General features: G+C 42.3%; 1 protein-coding gene across 4 annotated transcripts in view; it reads right to left on the minus strand.

Moving 5' to 3' along the window:
* The window catches only part of LOC121286299 (unconventional myosin-XVIIIb-like), a 341,286-nt gene that overhangs the window by 288,667 nt on the left and 29,417 nt on the right, over positions 1-23,202 (minus strand). For all 4 annotated transcript variants that reach the window (XM_041203361.1, XM_041203360.1, XM_041203359.1 and 1 more), the window contains exons 2-3: positions 1,082-1,624; positions 516-582 (exon numbers count right to left, since the gene is read on the minus strand). In XM_041203361.1, coding sequence (XP_041059295.1) covers positions 516-582; positions 1,082-1,543 — 529 coding nt within the window. In that variant the 5' untranslated portion in view covers positions 1,544-1,624. The remainder of the gene's footprint in view (positions 1-515; positions 583-1,081; positions 1,625-23,202) is intronic.

The following is a 23,202-nucleotide window of genomic DNA, read 5'->3' on the forward strand; positions in this document are numbered from 1 at the left end:
TAAAACAATTTAGGTTTTTGACAGGGCTGCCTGTCCAACCTTAGGGCACTGCCAGCTGGGGGAATTACTCCCCACCAACCACCACACCCCCCCCCACCCCCCCTCCCAGCCTGCACAGGGAGCTCATAGCATTTCCTGGTGGATGTCACACTTGGCGGGCCCTAATTGTCCCGCCCACGTAAAATGGTGGCACGCCCTAAATCAGGAGCGCCGATCAGAGGCGCGCCTGCCCACACCTGCTCCTGCACTTCCCCCCCGACGGGGGGAAAATTCTTCCCCTGGAGACTCCAGGCCAACCCTGGAGGGTTGGCAACCCTACTCAACAGAGGAGCATGTCATCCCCCTTCAGATCAACTAGCTGATGCTCAGCTCCCTGCTGTAATCATGCAATTTCTCATTAATACTTCAACAATATATTAATTGGAAGCAAAATTGCTCATGCCTTTCAGAGCTTTATCTGGATTTTGTCAAGGCATCCACAAATTAATAGGTTATCAAGAATATAGAGTGGTTACCTAAAGCAAATCCTTCTTTGTTGACATACCAGACTTGGTCAGTCTCATACCAAACGTCACCATTCACCTACAAACAAAGAAAACAACAAATTGATGTATTATTACTCCTGTAATACAGACCATGTTCAGCAGTGAAGGTTTCTGCAAAAGGTGAATATATTAAGCTCAATTTTGAAATTTCATACCTGTCTTACTGCCACAAAAGATGAGAGAAAGTAAAATTGAACTTTTCCTGATTTTAAAAATCTTGCTCTTTACTCGAAGCAATTTAATAGCACGAAAGTTAGCTCAAGAACTTCTGACCGTGTGAGCTGGTCCAAAGTACATGGCTTACTTCATTAAGAAACTGATATGTAAAAGAACAGTCAAATTCAAAAAGGGGTATTCGTCACAATATTGAGCTTCCTCTTCAGAAAATTTAAAATCTGATCCCCAGCCTTTCCATTAGCAGGGTCTGCAAACCATTCAGTGCATTCTTAGAGTAAGGTTCCACATTCTGATTACTGCCATTAGAAAACTTAAACATCCTGAATTGGGCAATGGGTAGCGCTATGGACGGAAATTACCTTCTCTAAATCCACTTGCTCTCCACAACTTCCCACAGTCTCCTGGTTTGCTTCATGATTGGCGAGATTTTCTCCCGTGCCTTCTGCTAGATTCTCCCTTCCTGGGCTCTCAGGTGCTTGACAACCGGGCTCTTGCCCGTCCTGTGTAACCTTCCCCACGTCCAGTTGAGATTTCCCATCCTCATCATTTCTGCTGGGCTGCTGCGCGCTGAGATTAGTTTCCATAGCAACTGGGCCTTGACTGCTTGGGAATGAACCAGTGTTTTGCTGAGGAGGACTGCTCATGTTTTCCAGTTCTGTGGTGTGTTTTCCTGCCATTGGTGCCCTCACTTGGGTTCCTTTTGGTTTCCTCAGCACTTTCGCTCGTTTGCACTCGGCCTTTGTTTCTGCTGGTGGCGCAGATTGACCCTCAGGCCCATCGCTATGGTGCCCATTTACCAATAGCTGGGTTCCTCTATCCATTGCTTCGTCTACCGGCTGGCTTTCATTCTGAGTTAAATGTAAAAAATATTGAACCACACTATCATCCAGTTTAGCTGGTCGCTGCAATGGGAGATAGGTGAAGGGTTCAGGTTAATACTGATGAAAGGGGTGGGATGAAAGCATCTTAATCTACCAATGCACAGAGCATCATACAAGATTATCAAGACTGGAAAAACAAGAACACTTTAAACATGCAACAATTCAATCAAATATTGTTCCAAACAATAAATACCCTTTTTAACCAGAATACATATTTTTGTCCCATTATGGCACAATTTTAATCAGTTGTGGTACTATACCTCTAATTGAAGTGTGGCATGGAATCAAAATCAGTGCTAGTTGTTGCAATGAGCCAATCACACTAGATTACACGATACTATACTGTACGTATAAACATAACAATAATCTGTATTTAAATTAAGGGGAGATGGTGATGTAGAGGTAACGTCACTGGACTAGTAATCCAGAGTCCAAGGCTAATGTTCTTGGGACGAGGGTTCAGATCCTACTGTGGTGGAATTTTAATGCTAGCTTCAGTAATGGTGACCATGAAACTATTGTTGATTGCTGTAAAAACCCATCTGGTTCACTAATGCCCTTTAGGGGCCTGGTCTGGCCTACATGTGACTCCAGACCCACAGCAATGTGGTTGACTCTTAGCTGACCTCTCAAACAGCCTAGCAAGCCACTCAGTTCAAGGGCAATTAGGGATGGGCAACAAATGCTGGCCTTGGCAATGACGCTCACATCCCAGGAAAGAATAAATGAAATGCAGTAAAACATTCTTCATGGAAGCATTATCAAATAAAATTTGACATTCAGCCACATAAAGAGATGTTAGGACAGGTGACTAAAAGCTTTGTCACCCAGGATGCCATGGAGGAAGAGAGAGAGATGGAGAGATTTAAGGAAGGAATTCCAGCTATTAACATACCTGGACATACCTATGTTCATATGTTTGTTCGTATTTATTAAGGTCTATTCAACTGAAGGCATAGCCACTAGTGATGGAGTGATGAAAGTCAGGAATATGCAAGAGGCTGGAATTGGGTGTAAACTGAGATCTCCGGGGTTCCTAGGGCTGAAGGAGGTTATAGAGATAATAACAGAGGTAGAAAAAGTTTGCAGAATGGGCAGTTATACCCAGCTACAGTGTCCTTATACCCGTCAAATCCAAAACTATGCTTCCAGCAGAGTAGCCAGAATGCTCCTCATCTTTTTTTCAAGTCATGGCCAAGTCCAATAATTAACATAGGTAAGTTGGTATGTCCAGGTATGTAAATACCTGGGATTCCCTCCTTAAACCTCTCTATCTTTCTCTCTTTCTTTACAACATTCCTTAAAACCTATCCATTTGACAAAGCTTTTGGTCACCTGTCCTAATATCTCTTTATGTGGCTGAATGTCAAATTTAGTTTAACAATGTTTCCATGAAGTACCTTAGAATGTTTTACTGCATTTCATTTATTCTTTCATGGGATGTGGGCATCATTGAAAAGGCCAGTGTTTGTTGCCCATCCCTAACTGCCCTTGAACTGAGTGACTTGCTAGGCCATTTGAGAGGTCAGCTAAGAGTCAACCACATTGCTGTGGGTCTGGAGTCACATGTAGGCCAGACCAGGTCCCTAAAGGGCATTAGTGATTAGGATGTGGTTTTGTGAGCTTCCTCCAAAATAACAGAAACAGCCAATTACTGCCCAGAATAGTAATTGCCTTGAGAATTAATGGCTACCAACTAGGATTGCCAACACTGATTGGGTGCATTCCTAAAGGTTTCATCACATGAGCTCCAGCCTCTTACTATCCCATAGCCAATTGGAAAGCAAATAGAAACTAGGTTAATCCTGACTGTTAGTCAAACAGCCCTTCCCCCCACCATTTTCCCATATTTTCACAACTAATAAATGAAAGTGTTCAAAGAAAATTTTTTAAAGATGTTGTTTATTGTCTCTATGATATTTTATTCCCAGTCGCATGCATTAATCTGGAGACTAATCTTCAATTTCTAGAGACTCCAAGATAATTCTGTCAGGTTGGCAACCATACTGCCAACCAATGTTGGAATGATACAGTCAGTTAGTCAAGTGACGTTAAAATATTTACTCCAATTTTACTTTTCTTTGACAGAAAAAAATGGCAAACATAAGCAATAAAAATATACTATCTTATTTTCAAGACAGTTTTCACCTGCCAACAACTTACTCACAAAAGTAAGTCACAGTCACCAATTATGATTAAAATTCTGCTCATAAACAATCAATATCAAAGTGAAGGGAATTGTGATGACCTGGAATGTACTGCCTGATAGGATGGTGGAAGCAGATTCAACAGTAAATTCCAAAAGAAATTGGATAAATACTTAAAGGGGAATGTTTACAGGGCCTTGGGTAAAGAGCAAGGGAGTGGGACCAGAATTTTGCTGAAAAGAGAGACATGTTACTGAAGCTTTGCATCTTGCACTCGTCAGGACAAACACAAGAATGCCAAATTTCAAATGATCACTGTTATGACCCAGCAGTTTGTAAAGGCTGAGTTATTTAAAATCCCAGAGGGAAACTTTAAACAACTGTCATAACCTATATTTTGAGTTGCAGCTCTAAATTCAGGAATAAGACCACCAGAGAGGTTTTATTTCAAATTACATGAGACATTTATTAACTTACAACAAATTAAACATATACACATAGCTACAAATTACTACTATCATAACTTTTTAACAAATTCCCAAATTAATCTCTGCTCAGGCAACAATAACCAATAGACTTAACCAGGCACCAGACAAAGCATTTTCACCTTACAAATTCAAAATGCGGTTCCTTTCAATTTGGTTCCTTTGCAGACAGTTGTAGGCTTACAGCTGCTTTGATGTTCCATGCCTCTGACTTCCACACACAAAATCCTCTCAGGTTATACTCAGCACTTACTTTTGAATGTAAATTCTCATTGTATCACCAGGCCCTTTGAACTCCTTTCATAGAACCAATTTTATTAGTAATATAAACATTGTTTGGTGTCTCCTAGCCAGGTGAAAGGTTTCATTCCCACTCTTGAATGCTCTATTCAACAAATGCAAATGTACCCAACCTCTGTTTACATCTCAAAACTACTATACATCAAAGCACCCAGACTAGCTGGCTTTAATCCGGTTAAGACACACACCAACACACCCATAGACTAAACCTAAATTTTAAAAAAAATTCCAATAACATTATATACATTAATAGCTTCATGACATACAACAATTTATATTCCAGGAGGAAACGGTGCTGATTGGATGGCAAGTTGACTCTGATTGGCCAAGGAATTGCCATGGAGAATGCAAAGGGGAAATATAAGCTCCCCAAGGTTCCAGTTCAAAAAAATGTGCCAGACTTGAACATATTCCTCAGGTTTGCAGAGAAGCAGTCCCTGCGTGCAAAAGCATGTCGCTTCTAGCAAGTATAAATGAGCCACATTATCAGCTCGAATGATTATCTTAAATTGGTGCCTTTTCCATGGAAACGCCTCAGCTAGAGTTGACTTGCAAACCAATCAGCATCCCTTTTCTCCTGCAGTATGAATTGTTGTGATTGTTTGAAATTTGGCATTCTTGCATTTGTCCTGATGAGTGCAAGATGAAAAACTTCAGCAACATGTCTCTTTTTACAGCAAAATTCAAGTTCTGTACTAACAAGCATAGATTGAGACTAATTGAATAGGTCTTTGAAAGAGTCAGTACAGGCACAATGCACCAAATCGTCTCCTTTTGTGCTGTGAGGTTCTATTATTCTAAATCTAATCAGAAATTTTACAGCATATGCTTCACCTTACTTTATCCTCCCTTTGATTGGATTCTCCCATACTGCCCTCCCTCTCTCTCCCACCTACTTCATTCTGTGTGGGCCTCGAGGGCACACTCACCTGTTGCTCAACTTTTCGTTCCTTTTCCTGTTCTCGTGCCTCTTTCGCTTCCTTCTCTGTTTCTCGCACAAGCTGCTTAATGAATCCTGCAGTAGCCACAGGGGAGACTGGTGACACAGGGGGACGGGGTTGCTCTTCCTCCTTGATCTATTTTTACACAAATTGACCGAGAGCCAATTTAGAAAAGTTGCGCTTGATTCCCCCACCACCACCTCACTGCGCTCTCTGTAACTTTCAGGTTCAGGCAGTAGAGTCCGAATTATAAACAAACCAACTCAATGAGAAACTCAGTGTCTTATCTCCCCATTCTCCCCACCACCCCCCACCCCCCTTCTACAAGGCATCAACTCTCTCACTTTTCCAACTAGCAGATCCCCGATAGTGCATCATCAGGTGGTCCTTATTCACGTGCAAACATTGGGCAGGAAGGTTGTTCAAGCACAGGAGCTCCACAGCCAGGCCCATTCTTGAGCTTGTTCAGGGTCCAACCGGAAGTGGAGGCTCACACATGGGCAATGTTCATTCAGATGAACAAAACCAAAACCAGTCAAGAAGTCAATGCCTTGGAAAGAGGAAGGAAGTGTGTGAAGAGAAGGGTATAGTCAATGTGTGGCCTGAGAGGAATCCAAGGGATTTTGTGTGCAGTTTAAATTTTATATGTGTAATACATAAATCAAATTACTGATGTGGATAGCACGAATAGTACAGTTTTCAGTTGAGTAAGCAATAAGAAAATAAGGCCTGAGACAGGTGAAGATTTACAAACACAAATGTTGCCCAAAGTCAGAGCTATTCCACCCTGACGTTCTCTCTTAAAGGACTGGGTGGATTATAGGGTAGGGGCCCACAGTTGGTGGTCACCTTTGCCCAAGCAGTCATTTTTCTTTTGCCTGAGAACCCCAGACAGTGGGCACCACTGAGCTATTGAACTGAAGAGTGCATTACAGCCACCTGGCCCTCTCCTTGTCCATTGTCCACACAAGGGAGATAAGCAGGGAAAGATTATCAGGTGGTGCTGAGGCACTTTTCTTCTCTCCCTTCACTATTCCAGCGGGCTTCAGGTAAATTTTAACACCCCAGTTTGACATGGTCAAAAATGTTATTTTTTTAAAAGCCATTTTAGATTATAGTTCACCATGATTCTTTGAGACCTCAGAGTTTGTGACCCCACCACCACCAGCCGCCCCCCGACCCCAGCCCAGCCCAGCACATAAACATGATCCAGACATCAGTTAATTTTCACATAATCTCTGGTACAGCCATTGCACAACATGCTGAGTACAGAAAGCAGCTTCGGAGCACATCTCTCACCAATGCTTTGTAACAGAGAGCTGGTGCCCATTGCCCAATCCATCTTATAATTAGCCCTTAAGGTCCATTCAGGGGGTTCTCATCCAACAGGACATGAGGATGGGAAATAGAATGCTGCATTGTTTATGGGAAGTGCGGACACATTTTCAGGGGAACTGCCAGTATTGAAGACAATACTTAAGCTCCATTACTTGGTCAGATTAGGTTTTAATATGCCAGTTCGATGGGCTGAATGGCACCCTTCTGTGTTGTACTATTCTATAATTCTATGATTACTGGTCACATTCAGAGCACCCATAGGAAGCACCTGTGCATATACCTGGCACAAGCGTGGGTGATCAAATATCACCTAGGGCACTTGAACATTTCTGGCCTTGGATCTTCCAAAGACATCCCCAAGACAGGCCAGTACAAGAAATAATGTAAGGAAAATGCCTTTTCAGGTAGGTAAAATGCTCAGGCTGCTCCAGGCCTGAACTGACGGATGGGCAATGCCACCCACCATCATTGCCACTTGTCAATAAATATTCCACCCCACACCTGCTTCCTCCTCGCTTCATCCTCAATGTGCTAAAATCAAGACTCATCACATTAGCCCCTATTCTACTTCAATTTCTCCCAGAAACTCCAAACTGTGTTTCTCTTTACTGTGCTCAGACTTTCATCCATCCTTTTTCTAACTTTCAAAACCCAAGTTTGGCATCATCTAATCATCATGTCTTGAGTTACGTCATCTTTCTACCTCATCCTTTCAACCTCAGCAGTTTCCTGCATCTTATAAGCCTTGACCTTTAACCTAGGCTCTCTTGATATCAAAAGTTGGCAGACAACACCTCTCCTTCACAAACAGGAATAGTAAATCTGTCTCTTTCTCCACTCTGTCGCCCGCTCTTTTGGGTTGAATGTGAGGCAGAATTACACCAATTCAGTGTATTGTTACCATGGTTTATCAAATTTAAATCTCCACGACAACAAAAGTGGATTGACAGTTTGACAGCTGACAGCACAAATGTATCGGATCCACTGAACAATGGAACTGTGGCATGAGGGATGGTACAACATGAGCTGAAATGACTAATGTTCACAGACACAGGAGAGGTCTGCTTTTGAGACAGATAAACAGCCTTTAACACAGACCCAGTTTTACCTCTCCAGTGGGATGTTGTTTGTTCAAACAGAAAATCCTGCTGTTGGGATATGTGAGAAGATCAGAGACCCGACTGCATGTGTGCACAGTATCACCAGGCAAGTCAATGCATCGATACAATCAATGCAAAAATAAGGGTGGGAGGGGGAGGAAATCGCACAGGTCAATATGCTTCTCATGCATTCCTCCTTACTTAACTTTATATAGTCAATCAATTACCCACCAGAGTCAGATCTGTGGCCACCAGCACCACACAGCTCAACTGACTCTCTTCAGGCACAACCCAAATTAGTACCCACCCACCATGTACACCGTACTGAGATCAGCAGAGAGAGACACCACCGCTTCATTTTCCAAGCTGCACTCACCACCAGTAAGACTCCACGCTTAAAGCAGTTTCTTACAAAATGATCCTAAGAGTGCCTGAAAACGCAAGTGATGCAGGACAACCAGGAATTTTGATTGACGGAGCAGTGTGGATAAACAGCATTCTCCCTGTATGGAGTTACTTTTTGAAAGCATTGGTTTTATTATTTTAATTCATACATGCACAAAATAGAGCACTATGAATTATCTGATTATAATCTACAAAGCTTTGGCCTCACATTTTGGTGTTAGCAAAGCAGAGTTCAAGCCTTTGGCAGATGTTTTAACGTGATTTACCACTCAGACAGTCAGTCTTTGACCCTGGGTTTCCTTTCACATTACCCCAACGTCTGCAAAACAGATTCATAATAATTTGGATCTCAAGCACAATTTCCTTCTTTAAAAAAAATATAATAAAATTATTACTGGTGCTAGTGTCAGCATCAAGTATCTCAGGGCAGGTCTTGAGCACTGTTACTTCAGCCATACTCAAGAAAGTACTTTAACCCCAACCTCAAAAGCGTACCCACACATATAACTGAGTGGGAAGCTCAGCTGAAGATTCCCGGCGTAGTTCATAGTTCTGTCTGAGATCTTTTTATAAAACTGTGTTAAAAAGCAAGTTACTTTAATAACACATGTGGCTCATACCTTCAGTGCCCACTACATAAAGACTTGTGATGGTGGCACCAGGAGTTGAGAAGGTCTCTCAGATTGTTATCAGATGTTCAACGTGATTCATATTGAAATAAAACTGAAGAGTCATGATGTCTTTGGCCAAAATGACGACAACTTGTCATTAGCGCCTCTGACGTAAGCCTATCTTAGAAATTATTCACCGGCTCGCGGTACCATAAATATGAGAGACACAAAGTCAGGGGATGTAAGGCAACAAATCCTGGGGACCAGTAAGAAAAACTGTGAAATGCAAGAAATGCACATCAGTTAAGAGGGAGGTAGTTAAATATTTCAATGGGACTCTTTCTTAACAAATATTTCTGATGACATTAACTTGAATTTGCTTATTGACGTCTGGTGCATCTGCAATTATAGCGCATGACTAATGTAGGGATATCTTCATCACCATTTTTAATGGTCAACCCTTTCTTCCTACCTCGATCCCATTTCCTTGCAAATTTCTATGTTGCTGAATGGGAGAACCCATTTGCATTAATTGTCCATGGGTGTTAAGAGGGAGAAAAAGTCCTCAGGTAATAGGAATGTAAAATTATCCAATTTACCATTAATCCAAATCTCATTTTTAAAAACTCTTTCTGAAACTCTACTGAATTTTAAACAAAACGAATGAGTGCTCACTTTTGGGTTTTGACTGTCTGAGGAGGTTAACAGCTGCTAGGTAAACATTGAAGAAGCTGCCAAAATCCAATTACTTACAAAATATTTGATTCAAAATTATCTGCATGATGCGTGCAACGCTGAGACAGACTAAACACCACAGAGAGCAGAACCAGGCAATCCGATTGGAAATACAGGATGTCACAGATTCAATCTTGCATTCACATCTTGGTTGCAAAGCTGAATCAGAATGCACTGATGAGATTAGACACATTGGATTTGCAAATGTAATCTGTGTCACAATGTGCGACTGGAAAAGTGACTGTATTCTGCAAATCAAACTAAAATTTCTCAGGGTTCATGGAAGTAGGCAGCCAAAAGTCAGCACTAGATATTCCACTAACAGGTTGGCATTGTAAAGTCAAGATTTGGGTCCCTGGTTTCAGTGAAGTGAAGTCCCACAGCTCAGCCCTGAAGCTCAAATCTTCTTGAACCCTGGAATGAACAACAATGAACAGCAGTGCAGTATCTCATCTCCTACTACCTTGCTGGCCTTAGCGAGACTCAGCAATGGTCAGTTGCACTGTTGAAATTAAACGATGGACCATATGCATCACCGTCACTTCCTGTAATGCTACTGGCCTTTCCAAATACAATGTTCCTGGCAAGACATGTGTAGCCCAATGGTAGGGAAGAATGTCAAGATGTGAAACAATGACCAGTAGCTCTGTAGATCAATGAAATAAATCAACTTGAACTGAAATTGGTGTCCTTTGGCCTTCAGAGCAATAACCCCTACTTTCCAGAAGTCACCGAGTTTTTAGAAAAGTATCAGTTTAACACTATTCAATGTTCTTTGTCAGTGGGCATCAGAGATTATTGCACGCTACATGGACACTATCTAGAGCTGCCTTGCTAGGTAGTTAATTATCCATCGTCCAAAAAGGACCATAGGAACCCTTTCTATTAGAGAGAGCTAGAAAATTATATAAAAGCAAAATACTGGCGATGCTGGAAATCTGAAACAAAAAGAAAAATAGCTGGAAAAACTCAGCAGGTCTGACAGCATCTGCGGAGAGGAATACAGTTAACGTTTCGAGTCCGTATGACTCTTCATCAGAACTAAGAAATGTAGAAATAGGTGATATCAGCTAATATCACCAGCATCAACACCCCTTTGTCCTTTTGTCTATGACATCTTTGGCAATCTCTTCTTTGCCTCCACCTATCATTGGCCCTCTATCCAGCTCCACAAGTCCCACCCCCCCCCTTAAACCAGCTTATATTTCACCTCATTTCTACATTTCTTAGTTCTGATGAAGAGTCATATGGACTCGAAACGTTAACTAGACAATTATATAACCTGAGGGGCACCGTAGGCAGGTCCCAACCAAGAAGGGGGATTGAACCCACACTATTGGCATTTACCATGAACTACACACTAGCCATCTAAGCTAATCAACCAATTAGCTATGATAATACAAAGAAGTTGGAGTTAACCTGATTATACTCAAATCATTATTATACCCAGAGCTTATGACTGATTCTATCAATTGCAGACAGCAGCTGTGTTCATTGTTTACTCAGCAGCAAGCATTTCACTAACTTTCTGCAGGAAGCACCATTGTAAGGACTCACACTAGCAGGAGAATTTCACACCACTTGGGTGCATCAGGTTAGCGAGGAGCAGCCAGTTGACTTGTTATGAAGTGTGAAAAGCTAATAGACTTTGCTCTCTGCTGCCAAGCATCTGTGAAGCCTGGAGGGACACACATTCAGGACAAGTGGAGGGAACAGTGATGAGAACAGATAGCGTTTCAAACAGATGGGACCCAGTCACCAAGACAGCCAACATGGAATTGATGATCCAAGACAGGTACGGCAGAATAGGGTAACGTCTAAAATAAACATTGAGTAGAGGGCGAGGGTAACCTCAAATAGCTCAAGGTGGCAATGAGGATGTTGGGATCCTAGTGGTCTGGGGAAGCATTGGGCAAATAGAGGTGAAGAGAATCTGCTGATCGAGACAGCAGTCTCTTCTAGAAGTAGCCAATCTTACGAAAGAGAAAATAGTAAATGGCTTAATAGCATACTGATTTCTTCATTATGGCTGCCATATTGGTACAAAATCTAAAACACCAAGAAAACATCTAGATGTCCTGGGAAAGATACTTTATCGTGCCTAGAAAACAGCATGTGAATAACAAGAGGGAATAAAACGGTGACCGGTAGCCTAAACATCTGATACTTGATGATTGTATAACCAAAAAGCCTACAATTCTGCCCCCCTGGAGAAGCCTAAATTTTGCGCCACTTTATAGTGTTTTGCCAAGTTCCCTAAATGAGATTGCAGCTGTTACGAATCTGAGATTCACTGTCACATGGACAGGCACTGAAGTTCTGATAGAAAGTGGGTTCTTTTCTGAAAGTGGCTTTGAATTTACCAAGCCCATGTGTCTAACCCCATACCATTTTGCAGGAACATCTGTTGCCTTGTTAACAGAAGCTTATTCACACTTCCAAAAGCCAGTGCAACTTCCACCTTCTCTACTGCATGCAGAAAGTGAACCTGCGACCAGGAAGAGTAACTTTCCTTTTGTTCCCATAGTGCTAGACGTGAGGAAACAGCCATGTTCCTATGGTTTAATCGAGGCGTGTTACACAATGGACTTCGTGCTCAGACGACTTGAAGGATATGGAGACATCAAACTACATGGCGAGTGAAAAAGTCATGCAGAGTTTTCCAAAGAGACAAAAATGGTGAAAGAGGAGAAAGAAAGAAAGGGGGGAAAAAACAGAATGATTAGACTAGTGATGCACACAAAAATAATGTCAGACAAAATAGGAAAACTTGAACAGTGCTATTTTCTCTCCATGAAAACATTGATTGAATGGAACAGGGTGAAGACAATTCTGCAGCTCCTACACTTAATAACTCCTAGTGATGACTCCCTCCATTTATTATTGAAGGTGAGTTGAAAGACCATGTGTCACTCTAATGCAGCCAAGCTGCTAGTCAGAGGCTGTGAGTTAGGTTTTTGGTCCGATGGAGGGTGGCATTTTCTTTTCGTATCTTTAAAATTGTATTTTTTGTTTTAGTACTGCAATTGTAAAAAAAAATTCAGCCATTTACTTAAGTCTAACAAAGTTGTGTTATCTCACCATTTGCGGAGATTCAATATTGCAGTGGCCACTAGTAGAATTACAAGATGCATACCCTACTGCTATCAAGTGCAAACTTCCGGGGAGGATACAAGAAAATACTAGTCTGCTGATCGATCAACGAATCTTATCTCACTGATATTTTGCAACGTTTCTCAATATCATAATCTTTCTTGTCTGTCAATTTTAATGATATCACTATGGTCATTGCTCCTCTAAATGTTCCTTCCTTCTTTCTCCTGAGTTCCCAGTATGACGTCCTCTTCTTTACATATCTACTCTCTTGAAATCCTCATACCATCCTCTGCACTGATTCCTTCCCAGGGACAATGGGCTGTAGAGCTTCTTACCTTCCTCGGTCAACTCTTCTTCATACCACCTACAACCTTCCAAAACCCAAGCTTAACATCATCATCCACTACTTTGTTTAATTTGTCTTCTGTCCTACTACTTCCAACCTCGGCCCTTCATCTAGGTTGCTCAATTTTAATCTAAGAAATTTATACATTATAAAAGCTGCTATTAATGAAAGGAAGACTTGCATTTATATCGTACCTTTCATGACCAGTTGACATCTCAAAGCATTTTACAGCCAATGACCTGTTTTTTTGAAGTGTATAGTTCAGTTTTGATGTAGAAAGTATAGTTTTAATGTTGAAACATGGCAATCAACATGCACACAGCAATGTGATAATGACCTGATAATCTATATTTTGTGATGTTAATTGAGGGAGGAACATTGGCTGAGACACCAGGGATAATTCCCCTATGCTTCTTCAAAATAGTGCCATGGGATCTTTTCCATCCCCCAAGCAGACAGAAGGGGCCTCGTTTTAACACCTGATCCAAAAGGCAGCAGCTCCAACAATGGCAAGGTGGCTGACTGTCTTTATTTTACAGGATCATCCTACATCTGAGTCCATTCTCCCATTTTGCATGGTGCTGGGAAGGCTGTCTAGTCCTGTAATTCAGACCTTTAAATACCATGCATGTGCAATACCCACCCCCCTCACATTTGTGTGCTCCAAGAGCTCTGGCAGTACCCCCACCCACCCACTCATATGGACCTCCATGACAGGCTGTCTCTCATTCTATCCCACACAAGTTGGTCACCCTGAACAATGCCACACTCCCTTAGTACTGCACTGGAGTGTCAGCTTTTGATTTTTACACCCAAGCCCCAAAGGGGGACTTGAACTCAGGAACTTATGACTTAGAAGCAAGCATGCTACCAACTGAGCCATAGCTGATGCCTTAAAGAGTTAGCTCGTCGCACATAATGATAACAGCAACATGTACTAATGTGCTTCCAATATAGAGAAATGTTGCGAGATGCCACACCAGGGAGGGTCAGGTAAACTGAAAGTGTGTTCACAAGTTTGGAATGTGGAATGAGATGCAGCCAGACAAAGGAGTTTAGGAAGAGCATGGTCAACTGTGCTGCTTCCAGCATTGAAATGGGGATGGGGGTGGTGGAGTAAGGATGAAGCAACAGAGTAGCTATACCAGAGAGTGTGAGAACATAAGACTGAAGGAAGTGTGCAGGGCAATGCTGCAGGTAATGCTTAATTAAAGGCTGAACTGAAAACACTTGAAATCATTAGAGCCAGCAAAGGTTTTAATCATCACATGAGCCTGGGCTGGTTTCAGATTCAGGCCTTGAAGGTGAAAGCACAATCCAGTCCCTCAAAATAAAAACTTTAAATGTGATACTCAGCCCCAAGGATTGCTAAAATAAAACCTCTAGTGAAGGTTTGGCTGCCAGCAGCAAAGTAAGTGGAAAGCACGGCACTGTGCATTAGTTTCTCGGACTGCCATTTAACAATTTTACTTGGTTTCACCATTGAATGTAGTGATCAGTGAGGCACAGTGCATGATTTCATGGAATTTTTCATGTTCAGATTAAAATGCACCAAGTCTGACAGCTGCACAGATTACCAAACAAAGAACTGCAATGCTACTGGCACTTAATTGGTGCCTGGTCATGTGGGCACCTGCTTCTTGCAAGGGCCTACTCGCTAATCACTAACTACCATCAACCAATTGTGTAAAAGGCTTTCCAAACAACCTGAGTGAATAAAGGTTAAAATTGGCTCATGTTATCATCCATGACACTGCATCTGTCTGACAAAAATTTCAGATTCCCTGAAACTCAAAGCCTTCCATTCCCTTTCAGCTTAACTGCAAGTAACATCAGCGCAGAGCCACTGTGCAAACAATTTAGGACAATTTCGATATTTTGAGTTTTATATTTTTATGGAAGTGGAGGCATCAAAGGCAAACCTATTTAGAGCAATTTGAAGACAGTGAAACCTGGTCCATCATTTCTTAACATATGAGGGAACTGTCAAAGGCCACTGCCTAATGGCTTTTGTATAGTGCATGAAGGACAATCATGTTAAATTATAGACACACAATGAAATTCAAAATCTTTGGCACAACATTAAAATATCACTAGTAGTTAACCACACAAACTTGGTGGAACATGGAAGGATCAAGCACATAAAAAAGAGAAACAAGAAGTTAGAGCCTCTATTCATTGTTCTCCCTCTCACATAGAACACCTAAATCTCTATCGAGGTGCAAGAAAATGAAAGCTGACCCTTTTCCTTAATCACATTACTTTAATACCTGTTGGAAATATGTAGGGAAGATGACCTCCGTCTGCTGTTGCCAATGAGTGCAAATAATACACACTTACAGCTTTGCTACGAATAACAGAACATGTTACCCCCTCATTCACCCCTCCCCAGCCCACCCTGACTTACCATCCCATACTCATCCCACCCCAATACCCTTCCTGGTTTTAGGTAAGTTTTGATGTCTGCTGACAACATCTTAGTTTGGACTTTAATGATTAAAATAATCCAGGGATGTTGGCTTGAGGGCACTCATCAATTTAATTATCCATTCTAAATATGGCCTGTTTAAAAGATGCACATCAAAAATTTACAGTTTATGGCTGGACAATAAAAAAGGCACGTTGCCTCCTTAAAAATAAAGCTAGATGGCATCATACTGAATAATAACAAGTGGGCCTGATGGGGCTAATCTGATTTTAAGAGATGTCAAAATGCATTGAATACAATTACACGTTAATCACTCTGGACTGTGGCTTCAGCAAAGCCTCATGGTAAAACTCACACAAGCCACCAGAGGGATCCCACTATGTCTGATATAATTAAAAAGCATAATCAGTTATGGCAGGGGAGATAGGCATGGAGTAAGCAATGACACGGAGGTCAGATGAAGGGTCACTGACCTGAAACATTAACTCTGTTTATCTCTCTACAGGTGCTGCCCTGACTTTAGTGTTTTCCAGCATTTTCTGGTTCTTATGAGTAAGAAATGATGTAACTTGAAGCTCCTTTTCACTTAGTTCCTGATCTGAATCGGGTCGGGCAGGGAGGTACCACGTGGCTTTGTGTCTCAACAGTCCTGGTGGCCTATAAGAGGTACTGAAAGTGGCTTTTGGGGGCAGGATGTGCCCCCACCATACTTGGCTCTAAAATATCCAACTGGATAGGTGCAGAAGATACTCCAACAGATGAAGTTTAAACTGCTATGATGCTAAGTAGAGGATAGAAGATGAGTTGGTGTTGGAAACAGTTTACAATCCATGAATGGATGAGATAACTCATGAACTATATTATGAATGGAGTTTCAATTAGATATAATCCTGCAATTCCTCATCACATATTCTGAAAGACCACAAATAGGCAAATGATAAATGAATGTTGAATGCAAATATTCATTTTAAAGACAATTAATACCCTGATATGATAAAATTGTGAGTCATTTCATTGAAACATGAAAAATATTACACAGCACGTTCTGCAGTCTGAGGGTTGTGGTGAATAGATTGCTCATTGGAAGGGTGAAAGAGCCATCAATTGACACAGTCACAGGCACATGGGGGTCTTTAAAGTTAGAATGAGATATTGAGAGAGTATTTAGCAAAGCATCTGGGATCTCATGCTTCATAAGTAAAGGCATTGAGTACAAAAGCAGATAAGTTATGTTGAATAGATATAAAGCTCTGGTTAGGTACCCAGACCAATTTTGATCAGACCTTTGGCCTACTTATAATTATGGCCACTTTGTGAGCTCCCCTCAGCCCATGCAGTAAACAGGCCTTGACACAGGCAGCCAGTGCTCTCACACAGAATAGGAAGTAGACTTAATGAAATACTAAACCTATGGATCTACAACACATTTAGGACCCCAGTGCAACTCTCCAGGCCCTCCTGGACAGCTGAAACAACAGTTCTTAACTGCTGTAGGCCTCAAAAAAAAGGTTTAAAATTCACATTGTCACAGATTACTCTGGGGCCATAAGAAACTTGAATGCTCTTCCTGGCCTCACAAAAAAGTCTATCTACACGCTGTCAGTCCTTTCATGGCAGCAACCCCCGCCCTGCGGTTTGTAGGCCCAACTCCTGGTTTGGTAGCTGCCAAATTTCCTAAATTTCCCTCCTCCCCTCCCCTGAAGAGGCCACCAAGAAATTTCATCAACCAGCCCTCGCAATCAATCCACCTTATGGAGACTAAAATCACAAATCAGCCCAAACACCTTAGGGGACCAAATACTCCTATTAAGAAAAGGCAACTCAAAGCAGATTGGTTCAGTATGACCAAAGGACACAATACTCCTCCAGATCCTGTCCATAGAGACTTGCGGAGCAATTCCGCTGCTGTTTTTGAAGTCAGTCGGGTTTTGTGGAATGCCAGTTACCAAACAGAGTTCAAAATTAACCACTTTAAAAGCTCGTTGTTCCATTCAGACTTCACTCTAAATGCAGATTTGTGCCTGGAGGTAAGGCCGGTATTTGGGGTGGGAGGGGGGAGGCAAGTGGCAATTTAGCTGTTGGCAATTGACATTGCGTGTATTGTCTAAAGGTAACATAAAGCAACAAAATGCAATAGTGAGAGTGTTATATTTGATAGTGAATGAATAGGGAGGGCATTCGATCTGACATTAATAGAGCGTGCAGCGGATTTACAAAAGCCTTTGAATCTTCAAAAATGTCTTCCTCAGTTTTCTCCTGGGCAGTGATGGTCACAAAATTGAAAAGAAAGAAAACCAATCTCTTTGACCAAGTTTTTGATCACCTGTCCTTCTCTCTGGCTTTGGTTCAGTGTCAAATTTTGTCTGATCATGCCTCCTGCGAAGTTCCTTGGGGTGTTTTTCTACATTAAAGATTGTTGCTATTGTTAAGCTCAAAGGAGAGCAGAAGAGAGGTTAAGTAAATTACGTATCATCTACTTCCTGCCTCATTAATTATGCAGCTACAGGAAACACACTGTCTCATTGGTTGCCAGCCTCTCAATCATCTCCCCCATGCTGTTACCTCACTGTTTCCTCACTCCGGGCGCCATAGCTAAACTGCAGCCATGCGCACAGTTCTCAATGCTAGCAGCCCAGGACTGCTCCAGTGAAGACATGGCCCCGAAAGCCAAGAAGAGTTCAGTGACCCCTCACTGGAATACCTTTTGGAAGCTCACCGTGATGTTCTCTACCCTGCTCTGGCCGCAGGAGGGTCAGAAATCTCACCACTCCGGCTTGGGAGGCGGTGGCAGTGAAGGTCAGTGCCAACGCTGCACAGAAGATGTTGGCCATCCAGTGCAGAAAGAGATGAATAATCTCATCCACGCCACAAGGGTAAGGCAACCACCTCATCACTCTAAACTCACACAGTCACAAGCACATCACACATTCACTGGCATCTCACTCACTCTTTCACACATATCCTCGTATTTCCATCTGACCTCATCTCCTCTGGATTCTGCCTCCTCAGCACTCACCACCTTGAGGTCACTTGCACAGATCAACATGTGCCCCCACACACACCCTGGGATACCCCCCCTTCCCCAGTACAGCCCTCACCCTGCAGCCTCTTCCCTTGCCTGAGGCCACTTCCCCAAGCAAGCCCTAGCCCTGCAGCCAATGAAAGGCCACCCCCACCTTATGGCTGGTTTGGTAGGTAGAGACCTGCCTGTGAGCCTCCCTAAAAGTGATGCGGTGCTACCTGTGAACCTGGCGCTGATGATCATGAGTGCTGCCCGAAGCAAGGTAGGCAAACAAACCTCGAAGTCCCGAGCGGGGTGCAGGCCACCAGGTACATGTCCCTTATGTACAGTTGTGAAACACATCAGCATGCAACCACGCCAACGTGCCCAGATGATCCCGTGTGGAGAGATGTGTCGGACGAGCAGGGCTTATAATGAGATGCTAAAGTATTGAAATTAGGTTGTTGATGTGCAGTGGTGGGAAACATGGCCGCCATTGACGTGTGGAGCAGACAATCACAAACTGGCTTCATGATGGCGTAAAACCGATTTTGGCTTTTCGCCATATTGTGTCCCCTCCCTGCCGCCCACCATGGCACCCGATGCCAAAGGGGCCAGAAAATTTCGGCCCCTAACTTCCCAAAGTCTGTCCACAATCTACAAGGCACATGTCAGGAGTGTGATGGAATACTCCCCACTTGCCTGGGTGAGTGCAGCTCCCACAACACTCAAGAAGCTTGACACCATCCAAGGCAATGCAGCCCTTTTGATTGGCACCCCATCCACCACCTTCAACATTCACTCCCTCCATCAGTGACGTACAGTAGCAGCAGTGTGTACCATCTACAAGATGCACTGCAGCAACTCGCCAAGGCTCCTTAGACAGCACCTTCCAAACCCGCGACCTCCATCACAAGAACAAGGGTAGTAGATGCATGTGAACACCACCATCTGCAAGTTCCCCTCCAAGCCACACAGCATCCTGACTTGAAACCATATCACCTTCACTGTCGCTGGGTCAAAATCCTGGAACTCCCTTCCTAACAGCACTGTGGGTGTACCTACACCACATGGGCTGCAGCGGTTCAAGAAGGCAGCTCACCACCACCTTCTCAAAGGCAATTAGGGATGGGCAATAAATACTAGCTTCATCAGCAACACCCGCATCCCATGAAAATAAATTAATAAAAACAGCAGGTGAATAGATTCATTTTAGTAAAAGATTTGTGTGGTCAAACATCCTTTCTACACAGCAGCCTCATGGGCTGGCATCAGTGCTTGGGGACTACAGGATAGTTCCTCCCAGCCCACGGAAATCCCCATGAACTCAGAATTCCCAGGGAAAATCTCCTGAAAATACAAGCCTGATTTCTGAGCAGGAGCACTGAATTGGAGGAAGGAATTGAGATGGTGTCAGTTATGGAAATCGGCAGATGCAAAAAACCTGAAAGAGCTTTGGGACTTCAGAGTGCTATTTGTTGGAGCAAAGCCATCAGTAATTAATCTGGAATAGCCACAGATGGGGATCAGAAGGGCGAGAATAGAAGGGATGACAAAGGACTCAATGCTAGAAACACAGGTAATTAATAAAACCACCCAATTATTACATTATTAACTACTTGCCGTCAACAGCTCATTGGCATGAAACATACTGCCAAAAAGGAATTCCTTAAATTCATAATCAACTCAGCAATTTTCACTAAAAATAATCACCTCGTGCTGTAAATAGCTAGCAACACAAAATCTCTTCCAATAATCATTTAATAAGCCCAGTCAACCATTCATTATGTTAATTCTTAAATTCAACCAGCAGCTTCCTCATTATTCATTATTTAAACAGTTGGCTAATTTCATACTAAATGTGAAAGACAAATATATACCGAAGAGAAATAAATGCAAGGGATACAGGCTGTTGCCGAAATGGAAGGTCAGAGAAATTGTAATGGAGGGTTTGAAAAGAAAATGTGCTGTGCAAACACGACAGGGGAAAAAAGAGGGAGAACATGGATATTAAAAAATGTCCAAGCAGTTACATCTGTAAAATGTAAACAGAGGAATAATTTAAGGTGAACAAAAAAAAAAGTACTAATTAAGAAAAGAAAATTGTGCATTTATATAGCACCTTTCGCAGCCTCAGGATGTTACAAAATGCCTTACAACAGCCACTGAAGTACTTCTGAAGCTGCAATACTGTAATTAATGATTATCACCAAAGACTTGACAATGTTTATCTTCATTTTTAATGATTTTTGCTTTATGTGGCCCCCACCAAGTGCCAGGATAACGGATCAGGCCTATCACAGAAAATAAGCCTGACCTCCTCGAAATTGTGCAGCTTCAGCCCAAACTGTCAACTCTTTCAGTCCAATTGTTCAAGCTATAAATGTTGCAATTCAGTACTGTTTGAATACTGCTCACTCCATGAAGTGAAATATGATTGCAGATTAAACGGCACTGAAAACTGTAAACTAATTTTAGTTCCTCTGTCACTTACATTTCTACAAAATAAGAAGGCATGGATTAGAAAAGACTGTTCAACTCAATCACGACACTCAATTGCTTCCTGAAGTGATTTCAAGGTTTTGGCTTCACCGTGTGTTCAGCACTCTGTGTGTGTGAAAAAGAACTAATTTTAGGCTTTAATTTGCTTTTATTAGGTTGAGCCTGTGGCTTCCTGCTTCAATGTCAGTGTTTAGTTTAAAGTGGTGTTTCAGATTTACTTTTACTTTCATACACTTGTCCTGGTCAGAAGGCAAGGAGGGGAATATATATCTATGTCAACCTGGCTACTTTATAAAATCATTATTTTTATTTTAAAAATGGACAAGACCTTACGCTCAATAAACATGGCTCATACCAGAGGAATTTCTAACCTTCAGGAACCAGTAGGGACCTCATTATCTTTAAAGAGGTGCAAATGCTCCTATGGCTGCTGGCAATCAAATCACAAAGAAATGCACCAACCTCCTTTGCATTTCTAAGGCAGTGCTCCAGCTAATGGATACAGCATGTCTGCAAAGGATAAAAGGGACCCCCCTGACTCCTCTATTAAACACCTCAAGATTACAGACCTGGGAAAATACATCCTTTGTCCAACACCCAGGAGAAGAAGTGGGAGGCATGTTACATAACCTCCCCCAAGCGGCTAGAACCTGTAATATTGCCGTGCAGACATGAACCCAGATGGTCTACCGTTTTACCATATAACAGGTAAAAGCAGAAAGAGCTCTGTCCACATTTAAAATTACCTGGCCCTTGGCTGCACTGTGAACTACTGGAACATTGGAACTTCTGTACCTGTGCCTTCAAGGCTAATTCATCTCTATGTGCCCTTACCCATTGTGGAATTCCTCACATCTGGAAAGATGGATCACCCTGCAACAGACACCCTGCTAATCTCTGAAGGAATACACCACTGGACTTTTGATTCTGGACTCTGGGCTCACATGAAACCATAACTCTTATTTTTATCAGAGTCTTGCCTTGTACCCCTTTCTTTCCCTTATCCCTCTTTTATTGTTTGAGAGCAAAAAGGGCTGAACGTTGACAAACCCCTTCCTGCATTTTGTGTGTGTGTAAACTAAACCAACCCTCTTATTTTACTTTATCTCGAGTTTTCTGTGAGGTTATTAATAAAGGATTGGATCACTCCAAACTGAAGGGTTGGGGAATACACCCCACTATTTATAAAAGGGGAAATCAGAAATCAAAAACACCTTTCTGTTTAAGGACAGGTAGTGAGAGGAGAAATCATGGTTGTTTAAATTAAATTAATCCCCCTCCTGTCCTTAACGCACTGTACCTCTTTCAAATTGCTTTTCAATTAATTCTTCTCAAAGCTACAAAGCCCAAGCTCTGAATCTTCGGCTCGGCAAGTGGGGGCAGGGCCGGCTTGCTGGGGTATAAAATGATGCGGTGTGATGTCGGGCATGCATCCCCAATGTTACTGCGTGTCATTTAGATTTTCAGTTCAGCGGCGCGCAGTCACCTCATGATATAGCCGCCTTGATGCTAGGATTCAGTCTCAAAATCACAAGGTACTCATGGATAAGGAATGATAGTGGGTCATTCAGCCCATCTTAATTCTATCACCCAGAACAGCCTATTGCAGCATCAAGTTCTTTCCTAAACAATCCAAATTTTTCACCTCTACCTCTTTGCCTAGAAACCCATTCCAAGTGTTAATCACTCTCTGTGTGTAAACCTCATCCTTAAAATTACCTTTTACTAGTTTGAACCTGTGCCCCTTAGTTTTCTGTCATTTTTCTAGGTTAACCTGCTCCATATAATTTTCCTTCTTATATACTCGCATCAGATCACCTCCTTTCCAAGGTAAGAAAGGTAAGAAGTTTCCATTCTTCCAGTGTTTCCTCATAGCTCCAGCCCCCAACTTGATGACCACCCACGTGGTTTTTCTCTGCACCCATTTTCTTGAAAGCCTCTCTCATTTCTCGGCATTCAGAACTGGATGTAGCACTCAAGGCGTGCTGAACAGAGCATTGTACAGATTAACCACAGCCCCCTCAGACACATTCTAATGGTTTGACTGCCTACTTTCACCTTCTGTTGGCCATTTTGATTGTCGCTTTATATTGGTTGGGCATACTGGGTGCTGATCACAGAACATTGATTGCAAACTTGATTAAAGAGCTCAGGCTCAGCGAGA

This window comes from Carcharodon carcharias, chromosome 13 (genome assembly GCF_017639515.1).
Source record: "Carcharodon carcharias isolate sCarCar2 chromosome 13, sCarCar2.pri, whole genome shotgun sequence".
Classification (NCBI taxonomy): domain Eukaryota; kingdom Metazoa; phylum Chordata; class Chondrichthyes; order Lamniformes; family Lamnidae; genus Carcharodon; species Carcharodon carcharias.